Source organism: Mastacembelus armatus, chromosome 1 (assembly GCF_900324485.2).
Source record: "Mastacembelus armatus chromosome 1, fMasArm1.2, whole genome shotgun sequence".
NCBI classification, from domain to species: domain Eukaryota; kingdom Metazoa; phylum Chordata; class Actinopteri; order Synbranchiformes; family Mastacembelidae; genus Mastacembelus; species Mastacembelus armatus.
Window position 1 is genome coordinate 23137191 of NC_046633.1, and position 18206 is coordinate 23155396.

The following is an 18206-nucleotide window of genomic DNA, read 5'->3' on the forward strand; positions in this document are numbered from 1 at the left end:
CTAGCTCAAAAGGGTGTTTCTACTCAATACTGAGCACAGGGTCTGAATACTTATGACCATGTGATATTTCAGTTTTTCTTTTTTAATAAATTTGCAAAAATTTCTACATTTCTGTTTTTTTCTGTCAAGATGGGGGGCTGAGTGTACATTAATGAGAAATAAAATGAACTTTTTTGATTTTGGCAAATGGCTGCAATGACACAAAGAGTGAAAACTTTAAAGGGGTCTGAATACTTTCCGTACCCACTGTATGTGTGGACAGAATAAAAGGAACGGTGCTGACTGACAAAAACTGGTGCATCAACATGACAGCAGATATGAGGACTGCTGCATGTCTAAGACACACAGGTACAGAGTGTGCCTGTTTTATCTGCAGCCCATTGACATTTTTACAGCAAAGCAAACAGTTCCTCCTCAACATCTTTCACAAACACAAATGAACGCAAGTCCAAGGATGAAGAATCATGCAATCCTTTGGCAGAACCCTGTGAAAGACTGCCCCTGACTGGTCGCCTGTTCTCACTGAGGTTCTCTTTGGTTTTGTGAATACAGGTAAAGATCTCCTTGAAGAGGGCTTTGTACTCAAGCTGCTGGCCATCTTTCAGAACCACTGTCAGATTGGATAGAGAAGCTGAGCTGGACAGACGTCAACGGGTCTGGATACTCGCAAAGGAACTGTTGGATGTCTGAACAGCTTTATGGCTTTATGGAGTTCATCTGTTGCTGGGTGGCATGGCAGCTCATCATATTTCACCTACACAACACACCCATAGCTTATTGAAATGCCTTCATTTTCTTCTAACTGCTGTGTACTTCTTAATATTCTACACTGGATAGCAAATCATAAGACTGAAAGGGATCGTTTTTCTGACAATTTTTCTCCTGCCCTGTTGAGTTTTTCATGCATAAATTGTACCAGACATGCTACAAAAACACCAACTGCAGCGCACTGTACTGTGCATCCACCTCGTTGTGGCTTTCAAAGCGCTGTCACTGTTACACCTTTGCTGGCTGTATCTTCTCTGCTCCTCAGCATTTTCCACCAGCTCCTCTGTCTCACTCTGCTCCAGGCTTTGATTTTGTTCCAAGGCAAAAAAAATACTGTCAGGCAACAGCAGCGGTCTTTGGTCTCTGGTCTTTTCACACTGGGGGGATTGGAGGGTTCATAGGACATAAATCTCAAGTATAATGGAAAATTATACATGATACGGGTCTATGCTTGTGCTGTATATTAAATGTTGCATCACAAAGTGTCAGCTATAACAATGCCAAAATAATTCATCATTTTGAATGTAGTCCATTCATAAGTCGGTCCTAACCTGTTGGCACAACACAGAAGCCGCAGCTGTTCCACTTCAGCCACCCCAGTCCCACAGCCCCAGGTATGGGAGTAATTTGGCTGGGTGATTGAGCAATTTTGATAAAAATATAATTTAAATATAATTATTTAATTATCATGTTATTCTAAATGTTAATTGTTGATTCATATTTAGTAAATTTAACAATTATATTTATACATCCACTATATATATATCTATATATATATATATAGATATATATATATTTCTATATATCTATATTTGTGCTTTTAATCTGCTTTAAAATGACATAATAGTGATTACATGGGTCCCCTTGCTGATTTTATGTAAATTTATTTCATATCATAAAAAGATTTTTATGCACAAGTGCACAAATTAAATATAAAGTTTTCTCATATGCACACTTTCACACTTTGTCAGGAAAATGGGCCCAACCAGTGCAAATTCACACACTTGCAATACCATCCACAACCACTCAGGGCACTGTGCGAAACACAAATGTCTGGAAAATCTACCCTCTGGGGTCCAACTTTCTTTTTAAAAACAAGTGCACTAGGCTTATCAGGAGGCTGCTTTCTATTGATTGCGATGCTTGTGCCCATGGGGACTGAGACCTGGTTCCCATGGGGAAACCGGTTCCCGTGAGTGATGTCATGTGGTGATCCCCACCAGAATAGAAAAACAAGCACACACACACATTCCTATTTAGGGTCACAGGGATCAGCTGGAGCCTATCCCATCTCTCTTTGGGTGAAAGGCAGGAGTACACCCTGGACAGGTCACCAGTCCATCACAGGGCCACATAGAAACCAACAACCTGGAGAAAACCCACACAGGCACAGGGAGAACATGCAAACTCCACACTGAAAGGCCAGGTTGAGATCCCACGATCGCTGTGAGGCAACAGTGCTAACCACTAAGCGGCCATGCTGCCCTAATAGGTTACCCTTTGATAGTTAATCAAAGAGCTGTATATTAATTCTAAGAATGACCCTTACTATTGTTGTGGTGCTGATATGTCTTAAAAAAATCAACATGTTATAATTTAAATAAATTTGTCAAAAACTTTCAATGCCAAATATATGAAATTACTAAGAATTTTGCACGTACTTACATATAATATTGAAAGCAGCCATAAATCACCTGTTAACCAAAGCTGTCTCTGGTTGTACCGGAAATAAAACAAGATAGTGGAAGGTGTTTGTGACATGAAGTGAAAGAGGAGAGGGATGCCAGAGAGAACATGTGGACATGGAGCTATAAACTGGGCCTGACCTGGACAAACCAGGATGTCTTGTAATCACAAACTCAGTCTCTGAGTTTGGAGGCCATATGGTGTAAAAGAAAACAGGGCTGATTGGGTGAGAGGTGTCATCACACTCACTAAGATAAGGACATTCATCTTTTTTTATATTCAGTTAACTGTTTTCCCAGCTCAGTGTGTTCAAATAATTCCAGCAAAATGGAATTTGTGTGAAGCCAAACCCCATTTTCGATACTATTAGCAGCAATGGCAATTCTGCATTTAGTAATTACCTCTCTGCTGGTGGAGTTTCGCACTTAATTCAAAATGCCTACCTGCACACAAGGAATTCATAGGCAATGGTGTATGAATGTAATGCAGTGTTATTGTGTTGATTTTGTCTGACTGACATCAGCATATTATCAGCATTTCCTGCTGCTACAGTGACACTGCACATTTAAAGAGTTCAAATGGAAAAACATGAGGTGTCTTTTATTGTAAAGCAATCACAGGAAATGCAGTATGTTAGCCAGAGAGGTCAGTGTTGACCTCTCTTTTTATAAAGTGAATCTATAAAACTTGCGATTTTGAACAGATAATTTGTTCCATTTTGCGGAGATGAATGGAACAAAGCAAAGAGTAGCCAGAGTGAGCTGTTATTGACTCTTTACTACATTAAATCAATAAACATTTTTGCCTGTACTGGTAACAGAAACATCAGAAGCTTGTTTTATTTCCGACAAAGACTTTGCTGCCTCAAGGAGTCTGGGGCCCCGAGTATTAAACTGCTGTTACTATGGCAACCACAGTTATCCCCAAGGATTTCTGACCTTGTGTATGCTGCAGACTTCATCGTATTGTTTCTTGACACAGTTTCTGTAATATGACAAAATCCGGACCAAAACTCCAGTTTTTGGTTAATGTCACCTTTTTTTGTAGATAAAATAATTCAATAATTAGGCTGTGTTTCTTTTTGTAATCAGGTCTGGTGTCTAGGGTCTTTTTGATGATTTCCTCCTGTTCTTTGCTCTATTTCAGGTTATGTTTAGGTTAACATCCATTCAAAACAACCATGGAAATGTTCTGCGCTTCAACTGGCTCATGTTGCTGCTTGTGATCTGAGCATTTTCACTTCCACTGGTCCATAAGTACATCCAGACTTTGTCATTTGCATCCACATACTTATGAAATATATTTTGGGCCTTAATTTAGTTTATTTAACTTCACATGGTCATGTGGTATGACTTTGAGCATGTACACGTGCCTGTGGCATGGTTTTATTTTGCTTATTATTAATTAGCTAATTATTCACAATTATATTGTTGGTAAATAACTTCTCAAATCCGATTTCCTCTTCAGTCACTTTGGTCTGACTTTTGACTCCTTGTGAAAAAGATCAAACATCCCCCACTTTTCAGGTGGGTGAACTGATGGAAACTGAGATGAATAGATGGATGGATTGTAACAGATGGGAGTAGGAGGAAGAGACAAAGCCCTTTCTGTGTCTCCAAAGAGATAGGAAAGCGACTGAAACCAAAGTCAACACAGAACCCACCTCAACAGTTTTATCTGATTTTTTTATTTCATGATTTTTTCCATCATAAAGCCCAGAGGACTCTTTAAAAATCCAGCTGAGTTGAGTTCTAAAGGATTACTTATTGAAAAATAATCTTGTACCTTTTATCTTTGTCCTCTGCCCTCCTCCACCTTTCATTTTGTGACCAAAAACGATTGCATTGACCGATGTTGCCTCAGATTTGGGGTTCAGTCTGATAAATGACTGTCCATCATTGAAGGAGGGGAGAAAAGGCAAGGGAGATAACCCGGTTGTCTATCATCCTTTGTCCAAGTGCAGAGAGGAGATTGGATATTGACCCAAGGTTGCCTTCTTCAAGTCTCGATATTTGAAGACTCTGTCATGGAGCAATACTAGAGTCCAAATACTTTCTGTTTCTCTACCGTCACAAGTGCACATGTTCTAACTTAAACCCCTTAATTTTTAACATACCAAATGTTGTCTATCATCACACCAGTCAACACCATGTAGAAATTATTATTCTGCTGTTGGAGAGTTGAATCGAAAGTTTGAAAGTGGGCTTGGTGAATTGTAACCAAGCCTTCACTCATTAGTGAAATATACTCATTGTAATGTCACCTGAAATCATTGCAGCCCTGCTCTAGTCTTACTGCTGTCTATCACCAGCTTGTTTCAGTGCAACAGCTGCTTCAACAACCACAGTCAACCTGGCAGCTATCCAACCCTGCTTTAAACTTTTCTCATCCTCGCACGTTTTCTGTTTTAGGGCGAAGCTGTCTCTCTGCACCATCAGGTCATTTTTCACAGCTTTAAACCTGTTCTGGCCGTCCAGCCACCCTTTCCCCCCTCAGTCTGTCTAATTCTTTTGTGTACATCCGACCCGTGTCCTGTCATTATAGACAGTCTCTGCACAGCGCCACCTGGCCACGGCGGAAGTCCCTACAGGGGCAGAGACGTCTGTATCTGGGGGAGTGTCCTGCACAGCTGAAGAGAAGAGGCTCCCGCTGGAGGCCACACTCCCGCCGCACCACTGAGAACGCTGGAAGGATATGGTTGATCTCGGAGTCCACCACCTCACACTGCACCTCCAACCTGGGGTTAAATAGAAGAGCAGAGGTCTGAAACAGTTCACTGGGTTTAATCACAGGGAAAATGTTCTAGTTGTGTTCTTCACAGGATAACATAGAAACTTAGAAAATACAAATAATCTCAGAGTAAGTTTTATTTTTTTGGAGACAAGTAACAGGAAAGTAGAAATAGAAAAACTTAAAATTAAATGGAAAGCAGAAACACATAGAAACAGAAATTTCATCCTTTTCATAACACTACAGATGCTGGTTTAAAAGCAGAATGAAGAAATTTAGATGAGAGACAGCTAGGAAGATGGAAAAAGTGCCAGGCACATATAAGACTGTCAGATAGATAAGAGACATGAGCTACAAGGAGCAGTACCAGAACAGTAACAAAGAAGAGCCGCCATGTAAACCAAGACAGTAAAAAAAGCTAAACACAAAATCTACTTGGAGGATGAAACAAAAGAAAAGAATAAGAGTTGGAACTGAGAGCAGTCTGGAGGGGGATGTGTGGAGGAGAGACTCAAACAGCATTGGGCTTTGAGTCTCAGAGCTCCAAAAAGGGCAAAATCTAAAACTTTCTGGTTCGGCTGCTTGGAGCTGGTACAGTAAATAAATACCTGGCGAGACTCACCTGTTCTGCCCGCACTAACAACCTGCACTAACATCCGGTGCAGGTTTAGATTCTATCATAAAGAGCCTTTAGACCAACTGTCTTTATTTGACATACTGCTTATTCATTTACAGTTTTTCTTCATATGTACCATCATTATCATCAACACGATTTTTATAAGCATTAATTTAAATGTATCGATGCAGGACACATTTATTGGTAGAAACCACTACAGGTTTGGCTGTTGGCGTTAAGCTATATGTTAAAATTTGGCTGCAGCAGTAAGTTTGTGTGCAGAATTCAGTACGGTAACTCAGACAGACATTACCTTTGGCTGACTTACCCACGCAAGGCCTCCTTGTTGTTGATGAATCGGAAGTGAGCAGGTTCACAGATTGAGCCAGCTGACTGGCATGCGTCCACACAGGACTGGCCCTCTTGAGATATGAGCAATCTGAGGGAGGTGAGAGGAGGCCAGGCTGGGGGAGTCGTCACATTGGGCGCCCAACCAAGGGCTGTGGAATTGGGCAGAGGGACAAAAAGAGGTCCTGTGATCCTGTTACCACTGGAAGACCCCAGTCTGGAGAGGTTGGCTAGAACAAAGGGAGGCTCTGGGGCACAGAAGTCCTGGAGGTGAAAGATAGGATGACATCACGGGAAGAAAAGCCGTAAAAATGTATGTTTTACTGTCTTTATAGGCAGAATGGTGATACAACCTGCTAAAAAGCTTATTAACAGTCAGGTCTTTCATATGTTGAGAAGCCAAAACAAGTTCAATCTTCATTCAAGAGCCAATTTGTGCTAACCAGAAGAGGTGTAACAAAAATACTGCAGAAAGCTCAGAGGCTGATCAACTGCAAGCTCTGGTTTCTATGTTATATCTTGTGGGAATCGAGTTGAACTTTCTCTCTCTTCTCTTTTTTGACAATATAGGAGGTAGTAGGTTACTATGTTCAAACCAGCTGCCAGTCAGGAGCGGGCAAAGGCTGGTGAGAGAACCTCTGCAGTTTGTTTGACATCTAGTGTAGGATTATTTAATAAAATCTTTCTTCCATCATTATGATCCCCGCACTTTGTCTGTTCTACTCACTCATCCCTCCTCATTAGCGTCAAAAGACCTCCTGCGTTAGAGCCTCGGGGCAGTTAGTAATGAGAGTTAGCATGTAGATTAATCACAAGCCTATATATGTGAAGTATAGGCACACTAACACACACTCACAAGCTTACTGACAATACTGAATGCACATAATACTGAATGCACATAATACTGAATGCACATAATGATGAAATATTGAGCAGAGTGGGGAGTCTGGGAGCTGGTGAAAAGAGAGTGAGAGTGACTAAAAGAGTGGGTCGCTGCAGGTGTGTGTTATGTTCACTGTTCTGTGTACATTTGTGTTGAAATGAAGTGGACCTCACCTGATGCTGTATGTAAGCGTGTACTCTTTCCAGCATCCCCTCACAGGTGTACTCATACGGCAGATAGGGCTCAACCTGAACACAACACAGACAAATGGGTAAACATTGTCCTCACCCAACTATTATTTCCATATTTTGCATGCATTAAAGTGTTTTCTGTGTCACTTGTCATTTACACTAATTGCAATACACTGCAATCTCTGCATTGTAAATTTAAGCAGATGAATGTTTCTATTGTGAGAGTTTTGCAAGGCATAATCACAGTATGTTATTGCTTGGAAACTCATTAGGCTCTATTTGCATACCAATAGATCATCCCCTGTTGTGATGTGCAGGGTGTATAACTAAAGCACACTTTTGATTAGCCTAATTACAGATATATGATTATACATCTATCTATCTTTCTGTTCTTTTGTGTTTCTACCAACATGCTCAATACACCTCAATAAAGTCTGTCACATTAAATGGGATGAATAGAAAATGACTGCAACTGCAATGCTAGGATCAATCTAAACGAATCAGATGATTTAACAAACTGCAATACTGGTATCATGTTTTTGATCAGCTCCTTTCAATAAAAACATCAGTTCAAACTGTGATTGACTTAAAAAAAAGTCAATCAATCATTAATAGTGTAACAAAACGGAAATATATTTTTTACAGACTTCGGAGAGATCAAAGTGGCTTGTCTTTATGCCCTAATGTAAAAGACCTGCCTCTGTAAATGATACACGACTCACTAAATTGCATTTCCAATCTGAAATCAAAGGAGTCTAATGTTCAACCATGTGTGAAATCAGACTTGGCCCATTTCAAGTAAAAACCACGAGTATGCAGGGATGATGCAATTTTAAAAGTTATGCACACTGCAAATCTTATCAAAGCCTCATGTTAATCTACTTTGTATGCTGGAGCAGAAAGTAAACGCACGGACAGAAGAGACACACAAACAAGCATGCTGCAGGTACAATGTTTTATATCACTTCTCCCGTTAAGCTTTACTTAACCAGGCAAGGTGACTCAGGGCATGTTCTCATTTACAAGAGACGCCTTGGGGAGAAAGAAGCTTTTTTATTGGTTTTAAATTCAGATAATTCACAGAGTTTAAGACAAAAAATGTACCACAACCAAAAATATTCCACTTTTACCAAACATTGTGACATATGGCTCAGAAAACTGCGTTCACCTTCTCTTAAGGTAACTACAGCATAGAATGTAACCCTAACGAGGTGACAGAAGCAGAGAAAATGAAGAACAGAAACTGAAAAATACAGAGATGAGGAATAGAGGATGGTAAAGGAATAACAAAACCAAGGATGAAAAATAAGCAATGGAAAAAAGAAAGAGACAGAGAAAGAGATGGCGAAAGGATTTATTGGAACATGAACAAGACTTGTCAGCCTGCCAGGGATTGCTTTGTCCTGCATGACTGAACATGAACTTCTGCCACACAGACAGGGTGTGTATATGTCTCTGTGTGTTGTACTTAATAGCTGCAATATAAAGTAAGGTTCTGTGTGATGAGATGCCTGATATGTGCAATTTCAGTGTCTTCGACTCTACAGTTTCAATTGTGTGTCTTTGTGTGTGTTTCAATTTGAATAAGTGCAAGCAGAAGAATATTATCTGACTCTATAAGTGTGTATGTGTATGCAGGGGGCATTGTGCTTTCAGTGAAGGGTGAAGGGGTAGATCAGCTCTCTCTCAGTTGTCTGACAGTGCAGATGAAGACAGAGCAGTCAGCAAGTGCGGCTGAACTGTGGCTTGTCTGATAACACAGACAGGATGACGAGAAGCGAGAGCACACAGGTGCACGTACACAAAAACACACAGGCTTCATTGCAGATATCACCTCTCGTCTAATCGCCATGAAAACTACTTCTAATCTGCTAAAGGAACAAACTATTACAGAGCCTTTAAAGGATCACGCAGACCTGCCTTCCTGCCCTTCTTGAATTTGTTGGTTTGTTGGAGCATTTTTACTATGAACTACAACAAGGCATTAGTTACTGGAGATGGTTGAAATGTAAATAGATAATACCAAAGTCATATTAGGATTTATGATGATATTTGGCAACAGTATCTGCAGTTAGCACTATTACGTTGCCTGTAAAAAAAAAATCACTTGTCATTTCTAAAATAACTTCAAGAATATCTATTAAACAGCCAGAGTGTAGTGAAAGTACCTCTCTGTGTCTCATCTGACAAAAGGAACATCTTTTTCTGAAATATCCACACACCTGTCTGCAACCATCTTTTTATAGACACTGCACATGTGATCTGCTGCTGTGTAATACCTCAGCTGTTTCATGCATCGATGTACCTGTGATTTTATTCACAGTATATCTTAACAAATGACTTTTTTTTTAACGTGCTGTCTGTGTCACCCTTAAAAGTTTGCTAAAAACCAGCAGATTTCCCCGGGTGTTTATTCTCATGCAGTTAGCTGTAGTGGCTACCTCAGACATCCTTATCTTGTGTCTGCTTTCCTTCTGACTTAGATAGCCATCCATCCATCAATCCATCCATCATCTATACCCACTTATTCCTTAACCAGGGTCACAGGGATCTGCTGGAGCCTATCCCAGCTCTCAATGGGTGAAAGGCAGAGGTCCACCCTGGACAGGTCCCCAGTCCATCACAGGGCCACATAGAGACAAACAACCTCACACACTCACACTCACTCCTATGGGCAATTTAGAGTCACCAATCAACCTGACATACATGTTTTTGGACTGTGGGAGGAAACCAGAGTACCTGGAGAAAACCCACACAAGAACAAGGAGAACATGCAAACTCCACACAGAAAGGCCCCTGATGGGTTTCAAACCAGGGACCTTCTTGATATGAGGCAACAGTGCTATCCACTTATCCATTGTGCTGCCCCTGAGTTAGAAATGAGTGTGAAAAATAATTTGACTGAAATAGTTATTCTGAGCAGTGTCTGGCTAACATCACTGCCCTGTTCCACTGCACCTGCTGTAGTGGAGCTGCTTCCAGGTATGAAAGATCTGTGCCATTGTTACTTTAGAGTGTAAAATGTTCCTTCTTGGCACATTGGTCATCTGTTTTGATGAGAACCAAAAGTCGATATGAACCTCAAACTCTTTTGCAAGCTATTTCTTTGTCTGCTCTCATCTCTATTCTTTTACCATTTCTCTCCTCTTTTTGTGCTTTCCAGAAAGATTCAATCTTCCCAGTTGACTCTTTAATTAACCCCTCGCCCACTCTTGGCAATCCCTGGCATTCTCATATTCTTGCTCAGCCCACATTTCCCGGAAAAGTTGAAAAGTTCAGCACTCTGCAATATCAGAGCGCTACCTACACATACCAGTAAAGCCGCTCCAGAAAGTCCACTGCTGCAAAGCTCCTCTTGTATCAAAAATTTAAAAACCTTTTATCAGGGTCATAACAGGCTCAGTACTTTAAACTGCATCCCAGCTGTTTAATGGCAAAGCTAAGCATCAATAAATTCAACCTGGTAAATTAAAAGAGTGATTTGTTTCAGGAGGCGAAGGGGAATTACATTTTTAAATGCTGTCATCAGACTTGTAAAAACATAAAAAAACCCACACACTTACACACTACAGCATTTATGATAAATAATTAAAAAAAGAGAATGACTGATTTGATCAAATGAAAACTGAACGCTGCCAAGCTTTCTTTTTCAAGCAGAGTGAACATACATACAGTATTTGTTTTTGTGTACTCAAACACACTTCTGATTTACAAGCCTTGTTTTCTATCCTTGTAAATTACAGTCAGAGTACCTTGGTCCTCATAATTTCCCTGATGGCAGAGTCAAACTCCACAGAATTGTTGTAGTCCACTGTCACCACATGGGGTCTGCCAATATACTGCTCTGCATACGGGTGCTGGGAAGACACCTATAAGAAACACACACAGAACATACAGCAAGAGCTTAACAAATTAATGTCTTTACATAAATGCCTCCTTTTAATAATGATGCTGCTGCACTCATACCTCAGTCCATTTTATATACATTTTATATTTCTCTAATGTGATACATATCAACTATCGGTAGCATTAGTAAAATATGCTCCTCAGAGCTATACACATTGCATAAATAATGTACTATAGAGTTTGATCATTTTAGCAACATGGGTCTTGTTGTATTAGGAATGTCATGTTCTAGTCTCCACAGAGTTGTGCTCATGTGCTCTCTGAATGTTTGTGGAAGGTGTTTTATTAATCTGATGAATTATGTGACATGGCAGCATGGCCAACATGTTCTCATCAGTGACAGGATGTAATCAGTGAAATGAGCTTACCTCTCTAGAAGTGGGCTTGCCTCTAAAAAACTCGTGATTCAGGGAGCTGTGGGGTGGGTGGAACTTGGGTTGTAGGAAAATGCAGCCATTGGCTATTGCTTCAAGAGGGGCTGGGCCTTCATAGGGGAAACCAAATCCGATGAAGAGCTGCAAGGGAAAAGAAAAAGTATGAATTTTGTTTCCTATTTATTATAACAAATTTCACAAGTTTTGAGATTGGTTGTTGTACTGTGGTGTTTGTGTATGCAAATTATGCAATTATGCAACTATGTATGCATAGTGTGAGCCAGTGGAAAAGACAGAAGTCAAGTTGCAGATGAAGCCTTCACTCAGCAGGGAGGATTCAACAAATGAAGTACAGTATACATGTGGCTCTTGCCTTAGCCTTGCGTAGCAGTTGCTGAAGTTCATGCTGGGGCAGGAGACCATGGTTCTTCACAAAGGCTGGGACCTCAGGAGGTCTCTGGGTCTCATAGTACACTGTGCCATGGACCTCCATGTACCTGTGAAGAATCTGAAGGAACCCTTCCTTACCCTGCCAGGAGAGGAGGGAAAAAGATGGGTTGGTAAAATCAAGAATGAGAAAAGGCAGGGGTATGGAAAAAGAGTGTCATCATTTAGCAAAACGTTCATTCTCTTACCTGCTGCTCTCCATTACCTTGTTTATTGTATTTTTATAAAGCCAAGCTTGTGATGTTGCTCTTCTTAATGACATGTTTCTGTTTCTGATGCCAAGCTAGTTAACAGCGCTAGCTATTTCTGTTCTGCTAAATGCTTGGCAACATAAGCATAAAGAAAACTTGGCTCTCAGTTTATGAATGTGACCTTGGCTACCCTTTATGAATGTATTAGCCTTTAAGGATTCAAGGGATTTCCAAAACCCATATCAAAACGTGATACACGGGGTGGAATTAAACTAAGGACCCGGTTAAAACAGCAATAAAAATCTACTTAAAAATACAGCACTAACACATAAACAATACTAAAAAACTAAAAATAAGATACTTGCTCATAAACTCACATATATACAAATACCCAGTCATACACACACACAAACTCACACATACACATACAGACACTAGAGAATTTAGCAGCCTAGTAAATATAAAGAACGTGTCAGGTAGGTTTAGTGTAGATATTATAACTAAGAAATAAATAACTAAAAAATATCACCAGTATTACACAAGAAAGTCTCTGAATTAGCAAAATATACATTGACAAAGTCTGTTAATCGGATGATATGGAGATAACTCTCCCAATGAAACATATGCTGAAAAAATAGGTATTGCTCAGTAAAGACAGATATTGCACAAGTCTCTAAAGTGTCAATTCAGTCTAACAGTCTCTAGTGAATGGCAGCGTTAGTGAGTCTAACAGCTTCTGGAAAGAAGCTATTGGAAAGAAGGGCTGGCAGCCCTGCTCCTGCATCTGCTGATGTAGGTGTCACAGATTGCAGGGACACTGCTCCTAGTGATCTTCCATTTGCGATTTACTGTAAGAGTGTGTGTTTGTTGGGAGTTTCTAATTCATGAAATACACTTGACTCTGAGATGCGGAATCTTGTTGTTGTCAGCTATTGCATCAAAAGGCAAAGAATATTATCATTTATGACATCAACAAACTATTTAGTGTAAACTGAAAAATAAAATATGATTAAATTCCACAGTAGGTATATGTCTCATACAAAATGACTGTGCTGGGGCTTGTGTGGGTGTAAACTGCAATAAAATGTATCTTGCATTTACTCGTAGCTGCACATGAACCTCTGTTTATTATTCATAGCACAATAGCATTGTATTTTGTATGTAAAAGAGCCAGAGGGGAACACTTTCAAAGTGAAGGTTGAGTAGCAGACCTGGGGGGACAAAACCCAAGTAGTGTCAGAAAACAACCCAAACAGAGAATAGAGTGCAACCCTGGGCCTGAGTATTGACTAGTCATCTGATGTTAAGCAGCTTACTGTATCCCTGTGCTGCGGTGTAGGCTCTGCAGCTGCAACTGGAGGCTGTAGCAATCGATAGCTACCTCTGTGAGGATTTTCCCAGCCAATTAGGAAATTAGCTCAAGTGTTAAGCACAGCGGACAACATGAATTAGCAGAAGGAGAAACACTGGAGAGGAAGACTACAGATCCCATACCCTGCTCTTGCAGGTTAAACACACACTTGCACACACACGTTCTGTGTTGTGTGTGTCCAAGCGAACTCTCTCAACATGCATTAGATTCTGCTGTGCTAGTTTTATCCCTCACCTCATTTCTTGTAACGTGAGTTAAGAAAACAATTTGCAGGACATGAACATCCTGAGTTCTATTTGCATGGCCTTCTGAAAGGACATGATGAGAGAAAGAAAATAGAAGGATAAGAATCTTTGACTTTGCTGTGACTAAACCGACTGATGCAGTTTAACTGCCAACTTTGGGAGTAGTGACTGTGCCAGCTTAGTTAGCTAACCTGTTAACATGAACGTAGCTTAATTAGGTAGCTCCATGTCACTTCTGTAAACTGGTTGCACTGTGGCGACTTCTTTTAAAACTAAAAGTGAAGCTACAGCAGCATGTCCCAGACAATTAGCATCCTCACCAGCTGATAGGTAAGGCAGTTAAGAAGTTTATGTTAGAGCAGAAAAAAATGTGCTGGTAAATTCATTCTAATCATTTGAACTTGTGTTTCTAGCTTTTTGTTAAAAGGGAGAAAAACGACACTGCTGACAGATCTCCTCCTCTGAGCTATGATTGGACAGTTGCTGTTAAAGGAGGTATAGCACTCACTACCGACAGGCGGGGGGCTTCAATTTATGTCAGAACTTGAGGTTATGGCTATAACATTGGTTCTCTGATTAGCATGATTGAGTGTCTCACTATGGGAACGCCTCCAGTGTGACCTCATCAGAAGTTTCAATACCACTATGCCAGCCTGGGGGCTGGCACTAGTGACGACTATGTCAGGAGGGGTGGGGACCCTCCCCCTATATAATAGGCTGACATAGTGTCAGTTGTCATTGAAACAAGCTCACCTCTTCCTCGCTTCCATCGCAAGAAGGGTGGTCTGGTGAGACACTCACTCATACTAATCAGAGAACCGGGGTTATAGTCATAACCTCAAGTTCTCTTTCATAGCATTTGTTTCGTGTCTCACTATGGGAGATACCAACTCCCGGATTGCCAGACTTCTGTAAGAAAGACAGGAGTCTGTCCCTAGTGGTGCATCACATGGCGGGGGCTGTACTCTGTGAAGTCCCCACACCAAGAATGGAATGTGCTAGGGTTGGAGCTGTAACATCCAATTTATGAAACTGCGCAAATGTGTGGGGTAAAGCCCAACATGCAGCAGCACACAGTTCCTGAATAGAGATTCCTTTAAAAAGAGCCCAGGAGGTCGCCAGACCCCTGGTGGAATGAGCCCGTAGACCAGGGGGAGGCTGAAGACCTTTGCTAGTGAAAGCTAGAGCTATAAAGGCAAAAGCAAAGGAAAAGGCAAATTTATTTGTATAGCACCTTTCATACACTACGCAATTCAAAGTGCTTTACAAGGCATATAATTACATTAAAAGCATTGAAAAGAGTGTTTAAAAACTAAGACATTTAACATAAAATAAATTTAAATCAAATAAAGTTAATTAAAATAAAACATAAAAGCACATTAAGAAAACAAAGATGAACAATTATTTGAAGGAATGGTGTCCACAATCCAATGGGAAAGACGCTGTTTCAAGACAGGCTTCCCCACATGTGGCTTTGCCCAGGACACAAACAACTGATCACTTTGCCTGAATCCCTGAGTCCTGTCCATATAAATCCGCATGGCACGGACTGGACACAGAGAATGCAGACGCCGGTGCTCCTCCAAGGAGAAAGGCGGTGAATGAAAAGCCACCAAATCTCTTGGAGAGGATGACCCTACAACCTTTGGGACAAAACCTGGGTTAGGTCGCATGCTGACCCTTAAATCTCCTGGAGAGAATTGGATACACTCCTGATACACAGACAACGCATGAATTTCTCTCACTCGCTTGGCTGAAACCAGAGCCAATAGCAGGGCTGTCTCCACCTGACCCAAGGGCTCAAACGGTGGACATGAAAGAGCCTCTAATACCATGGAAAGTTCCCAAAGCGGGGTTAGAGGCCTAGATAATGAAAACTTACGACGTGCACCCGTCATAAATTGGCACACAGAGGATGTTGGCCTACTGTCTTCCCAGCAAACCCAACATGGCAGGCAGAAATAGCTGCCAGGTACACCTTAATGGTTGAGAAGGATTTTCCTCTCTGTCAAATTCTGCAGAAATGATAGGACAATTGCCACAGAAAGTTAAAAAGGAATGGCCTGTGATTCCGAGCATCAGCTCTCAAGCACCCACTTAAGCCCGTACAACATCCAACATCCAACGCTCTAGCACATTGCATGGTTTCAAGTACCCTGCTAGGGAGTCCCATCGTGTCCAGGTTGAACCACTCACGGGCCAGGCCCACAGAGCTAGCCTTCCTGGGTGGGGGTGAAACACTTCCCCTCACGCCTGGGATAAAAGGTCCCTGCATAATGGCAGTTGCCAAGGAGGGCCCACCAGCAGCTGAAAAATCTCCCTCCGGCTAGAGTTGGAGGGATGAGAGCTATTGGGGGGAAATGCGTAGAGGAGGGTGAGCGGCCACTCGTGAGGCAATGCATCCACCCCTAGTGGGGCCCTCTGATCGTGCAGGGATAAGAACAAGAGACACTGGGCATTCTCCATTGACGCATAGACATCCACTGTCGCCCGTCTGACCCGCTGCCAAATCTACTCCACCACAGATTCCAGTCTGCATAGAGTGGGTTTCACAGCAGGTCCACCCCATAGTTCAGTACACCTGAGTAGCACATGAGTAGCTCTCAGTGACTTGAAATGTACACTGCTCCAGACTATCCATCTGTGTGCTAGTGTTTTGCAACCTTGGGGATCTCAGCCCCCCTTGTCTGTTGATATAGGCCACCACAGTGGAGTTGTCCGTTCTCACTAAAAGGTGATGTCCTCGCAGCCAGGGAAGGAAATGTCTCAGAGTTAGGTGGGCAGCCATCAGCTCCAGACAGTGTATGTGGATGTGGGCCCCACCTCCCATTCATTGTCCTCCCTTCATGTGTGGCACCCCGGCCTACAATGGAGGCATCTGTGGAGATCACTTTCCTGGTTGAGATGGGACCCATGGACATGCCCTGGGTCAGAAACCCTGGCGCCCTCCATTGATGCAGAGCTAGTGAGCAGTCTGGGTGCCCCTCATGTACAGGCGACCCAGTGGTATTACTACCACAGAGGATGCCATCAAGCCCAATGTCCTTTGGTACTGTCAGAGTGTGAACATGTTGCTCGTGCGAAACAATGCCAGGCTGGCATGCATGGTCTCTACTCTTTCCGATGACAGGAAAGCTTTGGCTTGGAGGGAGTCCAACATTAGCCCTATGAAGGTGATGCGCTGAGTAGGTGACATCACACTCTTTTCTATATTCAGCTGGAAACCCAGGCTCACCAGATGTTTTATGAGAACGTCTGTGTGACTTCTTCGCAGGTGGGGCTGCGACTTGTTGTTGATGTACGTGGCTACTCGAATACCCCTCTCCCTGAGCAGGGCTACTGCCTCCTCGGTGCATTTCACAAATACCCTTGGGCTCAGAGACAGCCCAAAAGGCAGCACCATGAACTCATATGCTGTCCCTTGGAAAGCGAACCGAAGATATTTCAAGTGTGGGGGATACACCTGAATGTGGAAATAGGCATCCTTCAAATCTATTGAAGTGAACCAGTCACCTGCTTGAACAAATCGTAACAGAGAGGCATGAGTCACCATCCTGAAACTGTATTTCCTTAGATGGTGGTTCAGGGCACGGAGGTCCAGTGTGGCCTTCCCCCCCTTTCTTGGAACCAGGAAATACCTCGAGTAGAAACCACTCTGGTGCTGCTCAGGAGGAACCACTCTTATAGCCCCTTTCTGTCTCAAAGAAGAAATTTCTTCCAAGAGTATGTTTGCGAACTCGCCCTGAGCATGCGAATAGATTATTCCTTTGAAACGAGGTGGAACGACTTTGAACTGCAGTCTGTAGCCCTTTTCTCTCGTTCTTAGCACCCATTTCGACCAAGTGCAGACAGTCCAGTTCTCCATTTGCAGGGAGAGCGGACTGACCGGCCACTCTGTCAGCGTTGGTGTGATGGCACCCTCTGGCAGACGTGTGCTGTACACACCGCGCATGCACCTTGGCATCTCCGGCACATGTGCCACAGCCGTAGGGATCGTGACCTCCGTGGGCTCTGTTATAGCAGAAAGGATGGATTTGTTTTCCAACATATCTTTTTTCAGCATATTTTTTCAAGTTTTTAACAGCACTCTCGGCATTCTGCCTGGATGCGCATGTGGGGACCATTTTGTTATAGAGTGCATGACATAAAAAGTGTTTGTGGACTGTGAGTCCCTCTGGCGGGCATCTGAACATGAATGCTGGCTCGAGGACTGCACTCTGTGTGGAACCGGTCCCGCCGAACCTGCTCTGGAAAGTAGCCATCGGGCGGAGCGGCCCGCAAGGGGGATGACTGGTGCTGGTGGAGGAGCTGTCAGGCCTTGCACTTCTTCTTCCTCACCGTTGCAGTGGCGAGGGAGGGCGGTGGAGCCTTGCTTGACAGATAAAGCTTCAGCATCTCATCTCTCTTTTTCTCCTCACATCTCTTCTGCTTGGAGGCGACAGCCGCACC

General features: G+C 42.4%; 1 protein-coding gene across 1 annotated transcript in view; it reads right to left on the bottom strand.

Moving 5' to 3' along the window:
• Window positions 1–4136: 4136 nt before the first annotated feature.
• Window positions 4137–18206, bottom strand: part of LOC113128861 (alpha-1,6-mannosylglycoprotein 6-beta-N-acetylglucosaminyltransferase B-like) — a 121373-nt gene continuing 107303 nt past the window's right edge. Inside the window, exons 13-18 of the mRNA XM_026304460.1 lie at window positions 11876–12031; window positions 11497–11643; window positions 10975–11091; window positions 7205–7279; window positions 6129–6412; window positions 4137–5191 (exon numbers count right to left, since the gene is read on the bottom strand). Of these exons, the coding sequence (XP_026160245.1) occupies window positions 4993–5191; window positions 6129–6412; window positions 7205–7279; window positions 10975–11091; window positions 11497–11643; window positions 11876–12031 (978 nt within the window). The 3' untranslated portion in view covers window positions 4137–4992. The remainder of the gene's footprint in view (window positions 5192–6128; window positions 6413–7204; window positions 7280–10974; window positions 11092–11496; window positions 11644–11875; window positions 12032–18206) is intronic.